Source organism: Chelonoidis abingdonii, chromosome 8 (genome assembly GCF_003597395.2).
Source record: "Chelonoidis abingdonii isolate Lonesome George chromosome 8, CheloAbing_2.0, whole genome shotgun sequence".
NCBI lineage: Eukaryota > Metazoa > Chordata > Testudines > Testudinidae > Chelonoidis > Chelonoidis abingdonii.
The window spans coordinates 7,726,029-7,738,175 of NC_133776.1; the positions used below are offsets into that span (position 1 = coordinate 7,726,029).

The 12,147-nt window shown below is 44.4% G+C and overlaps 1 protein-coding gene across 6 annotated transcripts in view; it reads right to left on the reverse strand.

Moving 5' to 3' along the window:
* The window catches only part of ABCC5 (ATP binding cassette subfamily C member 5), a 69,447-nt gene that overhangs the window by 10,778 nt on the left and 46,522 nt on the right, over nucleotides 1–12,147 (reverse strand). For all 6 annotated transcript variants that reach the window (XM_032803835.2, XM_032803833.2, XM_032803839.2 and 3 more), the window contains 9 exons: nucleotides 11,585–11,728; nucleotides 9,135–9,237; nucleotides 7,940–8,124; nucleotides 4,649–4,795; nucleotides 4,084–4,213; nucleotides 3,068–3,221; nucleotides 2,804–2,932; nucleotides 1,959–2,145; nucleotides 934–1,023 (listed from right to left, as the gene is read on the reverse strand). In XM_032803835.2, the coding sequence (XP_032659726.1) occupies nucleotides 934–1,023; nucleotides 1,959–2,145; nucleotides 2,804–2,932; nucleotides 3,068–3,221; nucleotides 4,084–4,213; nucleotides 4,649–4,795; nucleotides 7,940–8,124; nucleotides 9,135–9,237; nucleotides 11,585–11,728 (1,269 nt within the window). The remainder of the gene's footprint in view (nucleotides 1–933; nucleotides 1,024–1,958; nucleotides 2,146–2,803; nucleotides 2,933–3,067; nucleotides 3,222–4,083; nucleotides 4,214–4,648; nucleotides 4,796–7,939; nucleotides 8,125–9,134; nucleotides 9,238–11,584; nucleotides 11,729–12,147) is intronic.

Below are 12,147 nucleotides of genomic sequence, written 5' to 3' on the forward strand. Positions count from 1 at the left end.
CTCAGGGCCAACTCCCCAAACGGCACAAGGAGAACTGCGCTCTGTGACTCATGTGTCTGTGGACCTGGAAAAGAGACTAGTCTGCAAACCCACATATCAGATCCATTGTACAAGCTTCCCCGAGCCCCCTCTCTTCCCACAGTACCAACACTCAAGAGCCCACTGTAGTGTAGAAAAAGATGTGGAGCAGGATTTGCTGCTACTTTGAGCAACAGTAACTTGCTATACATTTAGCATGGCAAGTTGCACATCTGTACAAGGACAGCACGTTGATTAGCTGCCGTTCTGACTCATCCCGGTTCACCTCCCGCTCTTAGCTGTCTTAAGGTTCTCAGCTGCCACCTTCACTGCTGGAAAGGATTCCACAACTTTCAAAATATATTTTACACAGACAGCTGTGTGGAAAACAAGAGTGACTCAATGGGGACACAGTGACTTTAAACACTGAGCAACTAGAGGCAAGTCTTAAAAGAGCCACTAACAAAGTAAACCTTTCAGGCCCTGAAGTGACTCAAACATGCCAGAGAGTGGGTATTATGCAGCTGCCCTAAAATACTGAAAGGATTTCCTACAGTGAGCCCTTCTCACCCCCACATTTCCTTCCTTCTTGCTGCAGGACCCTTTGCAAACATTCAGAGTGTATCAGGCTTCACTGCAACCAGACAGAAGCCCTGTAAGTTTATGTACTAAGCAAATGAATTCTTAGGCCCCAGTCCGGAAAACACTACGCATGTATTTAACTAAGTGCACCACTAGCCCTAGTGAAGTCAATTTTAAACACATGCATGTTTGCAGGAGCAGGGCCTTATTTCCTATTCTAAAGCAGGTTCCAATGCAGATACAGGTCAGCTCTCCTTCCTCTCATGTCAAGAGCACGAACAGCAACAAAGAATTGCACAAGAAAGAGAGTAAGAAGGTGAACTGACGCCTCACCTTGATGTAGTGATCAATCCTCTCCACTGAGGTGAAGCGAGCCTCTGTTTCTGTGGCCAGTCTGACTGTAAACTGGAACAACCCTGTTAACTGGGAGGGGGAAGAGACAGGAACTGAACCATTCATTTCACAGAATTCTACTGGATTTGTTTATTCTTAACATATCTAAGAGCTTTTCATAATCAATACCCCATGGAACTTGGATGCCTTGATGTAAAATAACCTTACTTGTGGTAGCTTAATAGTTAATTTTAGAAGGCTTACAATTCCCATCAGGAATTCTTTATTGTCTGTGGATCACCTGAAAAGTCAGCAAGGTGACTGAGCAAGGCACTTAAAATGTAAATACTGTTCTCTGATCAGACCAACTTCTGTCAGTGAGAGAGAAGCTTTCGAGCCACTCAGAGCTCTGTGTAAGCTCAAAAGCTTGTGTCTCACACAGACAGAAGTTGGTCTAGTAAAAGATATTACACCTCACCTACCTTGTCTCTGTAACATCCTGCCACTAACATGGCTACAAAACTGCATAATGTTAAGCTCTTCATTTTGTAGTTTTACCTTATTACAAGAAGGTGGCATAAAAAGCCCAACAATGGAACTAACCTGTATGTATTCTAAGCACTACTCGTACAAATTAAAGATCACAGTAACACACCTCATCAAGCCATCAGATTGGCTAATGTGTGTGTTAATTCTCTAGAAATATCCAGGAAAGAAAAATGTGCAATATTCTACTGAGTGCCCAAACCAGCTTCCACCCGAATATTAAAAGAGAGAAATTCAGCTACCAATAGCAACAATTTCAAGCATGACTCCTCCCAGCCTGTCCCTAATCCCTAGTAAAGGCCCTAATCTTTGATCACTATTGCTCCATTATCAACAGAAGCATCAGTCTCTCTGCCCTCTCCCACAACACTGCATTAAGCAAAAACTTTTCAGTAAGAGATTATCGTTACCTACACTAAGATGCACCACGGTTAGAGATTCAGACAGATTCTAGAACACAGATGGGGACAGCATCTCACCTGCACAGCATAAGAGATGGCAAGCCCAGCATATGCAGGAGGAATCTGGCCATGCATTAAGACAATCATCAGGCCAGTGGTTGTGATGAGGGCGATGCTGACAACATCTAGTCGTATGGCCAGCCAGCGCATTGCACAGCTGAACAAGTAAAATGGGGCTTGATTGTCATCCAGCAGCTCTTGGTACCTGGAAGCAGGTAAGGGAGAGATTTGGAGAGGGGCAGTTGCACCTCTTTGAAGCTTTGTATTTAATGATGACAGGTCTAATACTGCTGCACGAGACTAATATCACAACTCATCTGCATGGACTAATCCTGGTTCTTGCCTCTCATGCAGAACTCTCTCCAAACCAGGCCGAGGGTTAGGGGATTGCAAATACATTTATCCTCTGGTCCCTAAATCACATGGGAGAACTGCTCATCTTTGTGGTTCTCAAGCCAAGAACAAGTTAGCATAAACGACAACAAACCACAAGGGATTCCTCAGCATCCACTATTATAGCAATGCCTTTCCCCACATAAACCGAGCAGCATCTTCCAGGAGAAATCCAATAGCTTCAAGCTACTAACCCCATAAAACCTACAGTGCCACAGAACACTGAGCATATAAGTACTACGTCAAGAGATATTACAGCAGTTTGATAGGATTTAACGAGACTTGTTGATTAAAACAGATATTAGCATCTGATCTGTAGTTACAGCTCTGTGTAGCCAAGGAAATACAATGAACAGAAGATGGTTTTGAGGGGCTCACAAGATCAGCTGCCAGGGTTTCAGGATCTGAAACACTGGTTCATGCCAGTCCTATCCCATGCTAACGAATTCCAGGCTGAGTGCTGTACTGACCTGTGCAGGAATTCCTGCCTTTTGTTGTAGGCGTGGATTGTGGAGAGACCCTGTATACTAGACGTAATATGAGACAGAAATGGAGACTGCGTGATGTTGTCCTGGCGCTTCAGCTCACGAATAAAGACTCTGGAAGAGAGAAAGGAGCAGCTTTGAGGGATGCACACAACCATCCGTGCTGTACTACACTAGCCTGAAGAACACACTGCCCAATTAATTTAAGATAGAGAGGCTCTGATCCATTAAAGCGACTGGTGAGCTTACCTAGACACAACATGCAGGATTGTGAAGAGGACAGTGAGGGGCCCCACTGCCACCAGAAACCATGGGAAGACCCCAGCAATCACACCAGCACAGAAGAACACCAGGATGACATTCTGAATGAACATTTCAGCTTGAAATGGCAAACGGACATCAACTGGAAAAGATGGCGAGAAAAAGAGGGAGGTCTTGGGAACAGGGAGCCAAATAACCTAAATAAAGCAATTTAGTCCAGCTTCTACAAGGTCACACCAGTTCCAGGGATTCTGGTTTCCAAGACTTATTTAGGTACAAAGCCTTGCCCTTTAATGAGTGTTTTTGTCTTCTACAATGCTAGTGATCTTTGTGATTGCTCCTCCCTCTCCCACCCCACCAGTAAGGTCACTGCTACCGCACTGCCCATTATGCTCTTTGCTCTTAACTTACCATAAAAAAAAAAAAAAGGCATCAAGAAGGTCTGGATGGGAACAACAGGGTGGCAGGTCTGGTAGCAACCACGAGCATCAGGACTGGACTGGAGTCCCCAGGACCGGACTGGAGTCCCCAGGACCAACCTTACTGCATAGGGCATGGCTGAGCCTTCAAATCCTGCCAGCCTCCTTCCTTCCAGAACAATTTAAGAGCTTCCAGTGCACAGAGAAGTGAATATTAGTTTTATTTTGGGGATGACCACATATCCAGAAAACCATGCAATAAAATCAATTTCATCCCAGTAATCCTGTGGGCTAGTTACCAGCAGTACCCCAGCACTGACTGGTGGGAGCCCATATGCATTGGATTTAGGTATGAAATTGGTTTGCTATATTTCTTTTTGGACTGGTCTGATTTGGGGCTTTCCATTCATAGGAGACAGCCTATAGCCCCAATTACTGATTTGTCTATTTCAAATATGCCACGTGCACCAAAGGCTTGTAATGTCTACAGAGACACTTTCGTGTTATCTTCATGTCTGCATCCAGCGATTGGCATGCACAAGTGAGTTGACTGTGCTGTGTTACAGCAGACAGAGAGGGACATACCTTCATCCATATCTTTGGAGAACCTGTTGAGAATCCGCCCAGTGGGTGTAGTGTCAAAGAACTTCATGGGGCTGCGAAGAATCCGTCGGAAGAGCTCATCATGGAGCCTGGAGGAGGCTCTAAGCGTTCCCTGGTAACACAGCAAAGGTTACTGGGGTTGTGTAGGGATGTCTGGCTATGCTGTCATTCACATCACGCCCACCGCCAAACAACTGAACTGGCTTACTGTGACCAAGGGGCCGAACCTCGCATCAGTCACGACCCAAAAGCAAATCTCTGCTCTTGCAGTCTTGAAGGCAGCTACATAGTCTGTGCTGCTATGCAGTGGAAGGAAAATAATGAGCCAAAAGAGGTTTTAACAGTGAAGATGGTAGTAGTCCCAGGTGATGGAAGGTTGCAGTCAACCCAGCTCATGCTTGGGCAGGCCCAAATTCAGGAAGTCTTTCTTGGGAGCTGAAGGCAGCCTCCTCACAATAATACCAAAAGGACAGAATCAGAATGCCAGAGGCCCCAGCCATGGAGAAAGAGGGGGGAGAAAAAAACCACAATTGGCCTTGGTGCATACCTTGACAAAGACAACCCCACGAACAGCTTTCACAATCAGCATGACTCCCATAGAGAGCGCATAGATGCCAGCGTAGTAGCGCATGTGAGGGTTATCTTTCATACTGATGCTCACAGCAGTTTCATTTCCCAATATCACGGTGGTGTTCTGGGTGAAAGTCAAGATCCCAGTTACATGGTTGTATAAAACAAGAACAAGCCAGAGGCTCATTGTGCCTGGGGCAATATGCTAACTGTCTCCTATCTCTTGCTCATCTTGTTTTTTTTTTTTTTTTTTTTTTTTAATTTGAATGGACAAAGCCCTGGCCAATCTGGAGTGGCAGAGAAATCCAAATCCTCTCACACCCACCCCAAAACGGAAGCTCAAGTAGAAAGCCAAGATTCTTTTCACTGACTCAGTTACATTGCCACTGTCTGCCTATGTACCCACCTCAGCTACAAACTCATTCCAGCTGTGGCCGTCAGGATCAGTGCTCCATTATGCAAGGCACTGTGTGGACACAAGATGATCCACCCCTCTTGATTTAAGCCAATGTCCCTTTAATGATTACTGCAGCTGCACTCTGGACTGAGTATTTAATCTACGAATTAGGTCTATCAATACACCCAGATCTTTCTCTCTACTCTTAACTAATTCAGTGGCATTTAACTATAGGTTTCTTGGGTGTTATTTCTAACCAAGTACACCAGTGTATGTTTAGGCACGTGGCATTTCAATTTGTAGCTCCATCCCCCCATTTTACTACCTTCAGTAAATGAAGCAACTTGATATGTTATAGCCTTATCTCAGTCATCAATACAATACTAGAGCATACTGATTAAAATAAATACCAAACTTCCATGAAATACACACACTAATTCCAACCCTCTTCTGCATAAGTTCTTTAGTCTCCTGAATTAATCTCTCTAGCTGTATTTGGGGTATTTAAGGTTTCATGTGAAATTTTGTCTAGGTACTTTCTGAAAAATCCAGAGATACTTAGTTCAGGTAGTCCAGTATCCAGTCTTCAACACTGAACAGCAAACAGATTCTTCCAAAAAAGGAGCAAGAACCCTACAGTATGGAAATATGGAATAATCTATGCCCCACACCCACCCCTTGAAGGTCTCACCCTAATCTCTAGTAGTTATGAGACTGTCTTAAACCCTGAAGCATGAGGTTTTTATTCCTTCCAAAACTCCTTGTTTGAATTAACTGTTATAATGCTGAATACTCGTTATACATACAAATCCCCAACCACTCTGAATTTTACTTTAGACCCACATTTCATTTAGCAAATTAATCACATTGGGACAACAGTTACTGTTTTTCAGCTCCCGGGTACTTTTGCAGCATCAAAGACTCCCTAAAAATAATTGTCAATGATTTGATTATATGAGCCCTAATCTCACCTCGTTCACATATGGGACTTGATGCTTTACTGACCTATATCTTTGCAGGATACTTGCTCAATAATTTCTGGCTCTTTTTTTCAGTCATTACTACACAGGCACATGCATCAGGAGTGGGCTGTTAATACGCTCTTCAAATACAAAGTTATTGTCCCTCAGTAGCAAAGCATTCTTATCACTCTGTAAGAGGCAGCGCTGCAGGGGGAGAGGGGCTTGTGGGGGCCATAGACACCCCAAAATTTGCCTCAGCCACCCCTCCCCAGAGCTAGGCACGCAGGCCCCACTGTGACAGTCGCCCCTTCTTTGGGAACCTGATCCATGGCGGGTGGGGCACTTGAGGAGTTCACCCGCTTCCAAGCCCAAGGTGGCCATGCCCGAGTGGATCGCTGCCGAGCTGGAGTAGGGGACTAGGAGCCTATCTGTGCTGCTGGCTCAGGAGCGGGAGCTGCAGCCATTGCTATATGGAACAAGCACTCAGGCTCCTAAGTGCTCGGGCTAAAGGGACAGCATGCAACACACACGCACGCACAGTTGTCCTCCACCTCCATTTGGCAGTGCTTTATTTATTTTGTGCTAATTGCCAGTTCATTTAGTTAAGAGCCAAACTGCTTTTGTTACTGAACAAAGTAACACAACAGTAACAGGAAGAATGATCCCCTCCCCCACAAAAACAGCTTTACCTATGTTTTGAATTTTTAGAGTGTACGTATTTGATTGGGTTTTAATCGGACTGGAATGGAAATATGGGCAAGGGTTTATGGGTTTATGTTAGTTTTGGTCGGTTGTTTATTTTGAGTGGGGGGAGGGTTGTTTCAGGGTCTTTTTGGTATGTGCAAATGGCTAATTTTAAAATATAATGCAGTACATTGTCCATTTTAAAGTAATTAGCTATTAGTATTATTTAGCCAATAATTTTTTTCCCCAGAAGTTTGCTTTTTTTATTGTTAATATTATTCATATATTTATTGTCTCAGGTTTTTTCCTGTTTATTTCCAATCCTCTCATTTTTCTGTCCTCCATCGTAGTTAAGCACTTCATTGTTTACTTTAACAACCCCAGCTAGTTGTGCTTCATTGCGCCTTGTCATTTGAATACATCCTTTATCTTCCTTCAGTTGCTTATTAGAAAAAGAAAAGTGCAGGGTTTTTTTCTTGCAACTAGTTTAGAACAACTGCTCATTTGTTCCCATTTGTTTGGGCATCCAGGCAGGAACTCCACTGAAGATTACCACTATACCAGGGATGAATTGTACATAATTCACACCAGCCACCTCTCCACCACCTCTTTAAAAGCCAGCTAAGTTTCACCAATGGAGCTTTTTGCTAACACATACACTGGCCAGGCTATTTCACTCAAAGTTCTTCTCTTGTCATAAATGGCCTTCAGATCTTTAAATTTATCCATACTCAACCTAAGCCCCTCCACTGAGAAAAATGCTGCACGATCCTAGATTGTCATTCCCAGCTCCTAACCTATTCCTAGTAGTCATTTTACTTAACAGTCACCACCTTTGACAATATAAAAGTGTTGTCCCACTAGATGTCCAGGTCACAGTGACAGCAAAGTGAGCTACAAAATTAGCTACTGTACCTGTTGCTTGAATACTCTAAAGTGGCCCTCCCTGCACTGCTCTGCTTCCTTTCTTACACTGACAGAGCCAAGGAAGAAGGGGCCAACATCAGATTGCATGAGCTGTTGCCTCTCTCCCCCTGCCCCCCCCCAGTAGATTTATGTCAGGCTTGGGGACTAGCTTCTTTCAGATGAGATCATCTCCTGGAGAGCCCTCCTAATGATCTTCCTTTATGAAGTACAGTCAGGTTTGTCCTAAACTACCCCAAGCAAACCTATGAAGGCAATCCCGCCCGCCTATTAGGAAGTTAGATGTTCCAATTCCTCTTACCCCGCTGCCTTGCTTAATCCAGTAACTCAGCCACCAGTTGCTGAATGCCATGCTGCCCACATTCAGCACAAAGAGTGCCATGATGATCAGGAATGCAAAGGGGCCTCCAGCTGCCTGGATATAGGTGCCATAAACAGACCAGGGCACAGAGCCTTTGCCCTTCTCTTCCAGCTGCATCAGCTGGCCTAGGAAATACAATGGGGTGAAAGGTGAGGGGAGAAGAGTTGCTTTATAAAACTTTAAAAAGTTGTTTACTTAACATATAAGGGGCTAGTATCACCATAGCCCCATAGGAGGGGCACTCACTGTACAGCAGTGGTCCCCAAACTATGGTGATGCCCTCCTAGGCGGGTGCAGAGGAACATTTGGAGGGAGGTGCAGCAGGGCCTGGGCCAGTCCCCATGCGGGGCAGGGCGGAAGCACCACCCAGTCTCACTCTGGCCTCAGCTCCGCCGCAGCCCCCAGCTGTGGCTCCGCTCTAGCCCTGGCCCCTAGCCACAGCTCTGCTCCCAGCAATGGACTCAGCCTCAGCTCCCAGCCCCGGCTGCTGCTCCTGGCCCCAGCTTCCGGAGCGGCGTGGACAGATTCCATTATGGGTAAGGGAGCACAACAGAAAAAGTTTGGGGACCACTGGTGTACAGAGTAGTTCTGAAAGTCCAGTTAGTTTGCACACAGAACTCAAAAGATTCAAGCAACAAAAGAAAGTCACAGAAGACATTTCAATGGCAGAGTCATGAACAGCCTGGAGAGTATGGGAGGGCTCCAACAACATGAGACTGCTGCCAAAATCAGCATCTTTTGATCCCCACCAGTTTATTGTTAACAAAAAAGACCTTTCCATTCTTTATACACAGATGCTGCTTCCTCCCCACAATTCAGCCTGCCATTAGGTAAATACAAATACTCCTCTTGCAATAGCAGGGAAGAGAAGTACGGGAAATAGGGCCAGCAACATGCCACCTGCTGATTACATCTTACCAGACCAACTTATTTAAACTGGAATAGTGCTGAACAGACCAACTCGTATTTCTAATGGATGGTCGCTGTTCGCCCAATGCTTGTACTATGTGCTAGTGGCAAGCTGAGTGACCAAGATATAAGGCAGCTTTCAGAACTTCTGAGCTTCAGAAAGTGAACATTTCAGGGTCACCAACATATGCCATGATTAAAGTCAGAAATTTGATTCCACAGTTACCTTCCTCCTTCTTCACCACTTTCTCCTTCTTCACAGACCCTGCTTTGATGTTTTTATCCTGGGGCTTTTTTAATGAACTGCTTGTGTTCTTCTTTACATTAATCTGTAGAAAACAAGCTACACTGAAACATACTAAGGCAGTTGTTCTCAACCTATTTACCATTGTAGGCTGTATCAGCAGCTCTCTCTGTGTTATGTAGGGCGCATCCACACTATATACACATATATATACACACACGGCTCTGAGGATGTCACATCGGCTACACCTGCGTCCTGACTGGGCCGCAAGCAGCCTGTGGACTGGGGGTTGAGAATCACTGTACTAGAGTCATCCATTTTTTCAGACCAATATTGAATTCAGAACCACAAATACTCACAATTATTTTTAGAAAGTGCATTCTAAGGAGAATGACCCAGTAGCTTAGCGTACATATCCAGACAGGATACTCACTGGAAGGAATGCTTGTCCATCACCTTTCTAGATGATTTCATCTAGGACTGACTGCTAACCACAGACAGAATAAGTTCTCCCCTCCTATTGTCCTGTGCTGTTATCTGTTTGTACTGTGATAATGTCCAAAGGCCCCCAAATCAGGATGAGGGTCCACTGTGCTAGGTGCTGCCCATGCACATGGGAGGATGTGATCCTTGCTTCAAAGAGTCTCTCCAGTCTAATCAAGACATCGCTCTCAGAAACCTCCCCAAGCTCCCTTCAAGAAGGTACATAGGAACTGACAGTCTCTTCCAGATACAGCGTTGCTCCCAAGACAGCCTCAGCAGTCACTACAGAGCAAAGTGAGAGCCTTACATCCCCGGACACTGAATACACAACCTCTGAGAAGCATACACAGAGTTACTATTCTAAACCTGGGTCATTCTCCCAAATAAGGAAGTTACATTCTGTTCCCAGATTGTACATTTCAATTTTCAGGTTAACCCCACTGAAACCCTTACGTCTTCAGGACCATCTTCCCAGGCTTTATGCTAAAAAGAGGCCCTCACACGTCAAACCAGAGAAAACATCTATCTCCGTTGAGCCCTTTCTTCCAATTCCGTACGGACTACAATCCACTGCCCATTCCATGCGCTAGTGCTTATGGAGAGGAAATGGAGGCCAGCCAAATAAGCCGGTTGGAGAATCTCATATCAACTAGGATTGCTTTAATTTAAAAATGACAGCACCACAATCTTCACAGCACTGAGAAAAGGCCATGCCAGGTAAATGATTACATTCCTCTGCCTCTCCATCAGCACTGTCAAGTGGAAAATCCAATCAATCAAGCACCTCCTATCACTAAACCCATCTCCAGCCACATCACAATCCCATCTCACCAGAATGTCTTGGGTGGAGCACGTATTCAATCCATGAAGCGACAGGCCTCTTATCTCTTGATAAACACACCAGGTTATTTTCCTAATCTAATTCAATTCCGATAAGGGCATTGATTTCTGTTAAACATTCAGAACAAAATTCTGAAAACTCTTTCCAATAAAAAGCAAGAACACTGCTACTTCCCAGGCATGGCTGTTGAGGAAATTACTGTGAGGAGTAGGGTGAGAAAGTTAAATGGCTGAAACTGTTAACACTGTAGAGACAAGTATCAGAGGGTAGTCGTGTTTGCTGCTTTTACAGATCCAGACTAAGAGTCTTGTGGCACCTTATAGACTAACAGACATGTTGGAGCATGAGCTTTCGTGGGTGAATGCCCACTTCGTCGTATTCACCCACGAAAGCTCATGCTCCAATACATCTGTTAGTCTATAAGGTGCTACAGGACTCTTTGCTACTGTAGAGACAAAATCTCCCATTGAAAGGTTCCTGCTTGAAGCATTTTCTGTAACTGCATTAAGGGATGACCAGCTGACTGAAGTGCAGCACACAAATCCCAGTTGCATTTATAGCAATTTCTCCTTAGCAGGCACCAGTAGCATTTGGTTTTGGCCAGTTTCAATCAGAAGACAACATGTCTGGAGTTAAATTCCAGCATTCGGCTGAGTAGGACTTTTGGACAAGTAATGTTACTTCTGTTGCGTCTCAGTCATTTCAATCTAGAAAAATGGGTAAGAAACCAGGAAGGAATATATAACCCAAGAGCTAGACTGGAGCTGAGATAACTTGGGAAGATGCATCTAAAAATGAGATGCACATTAAAGAAGGGCATATGCACCTCCTCGGAGCACCACAGAGTAAACTGATACCTTTTCTCCATATTTGATAAACGAGTTCAGGGGCAGGACTGCCTAAGAGATGTCATCTCTGAAACAGGGACCATGACACTAATTATTACAAAGCGCCAATCCAATAGGAAACAGCCTGCAGGAGATTCAAACTGCCAAATCAACATATTAAGTCATTTTCCAGACTTCTTTCAAGTGACTAAGTCACTTGGTTCATCTGAAATCTAAGTACGGGCATCTGTCAAAATACGTAAAAAAATGGAGTGGAGTACCTCAATGTGTGGTGCCTCTCCCAGCTGCAGGCTATTAAAAATCACCGCATAATCACCGTTTAAGTTCATCAGTCCCTCATGGCTTCCTCTTTCAGTGATACAGCCCTCTTTCATAACGATTACTTCATCACAGTCAACAAGGTACTGGAGACAATGAGAGTGAGAACATGGCTTCAGTTATCTCAGATAGTCAGAAAAAACACACATGAATCTTCTCAGTAAATAGCCTTCAGGAAGTATAAGTCAGTACTCATCCTCAGCGCGCACCTGATTATTTAAGAACCCTGCACTGATTAGAGCACTGTGATTACTTCTACAGTACATACAAAACGCAGCTTACATGACTGAACAGAGACTTTCTGCAGAATGCTGAGGAGATGCAGTCAGGTGGCTTTGAACACTACAAAATCTGATATACCAGTTACAATGAGTTTTCTGAGCAGAACAGGTGACAAGACCCCAGTCTCCGAATACATTTATTTACAACACTAGGCTGGATTCACTGATATCAAATCCCATGTATTCTAAAATGATAAACAGGCTTTATGCACTTCAGTATTCAG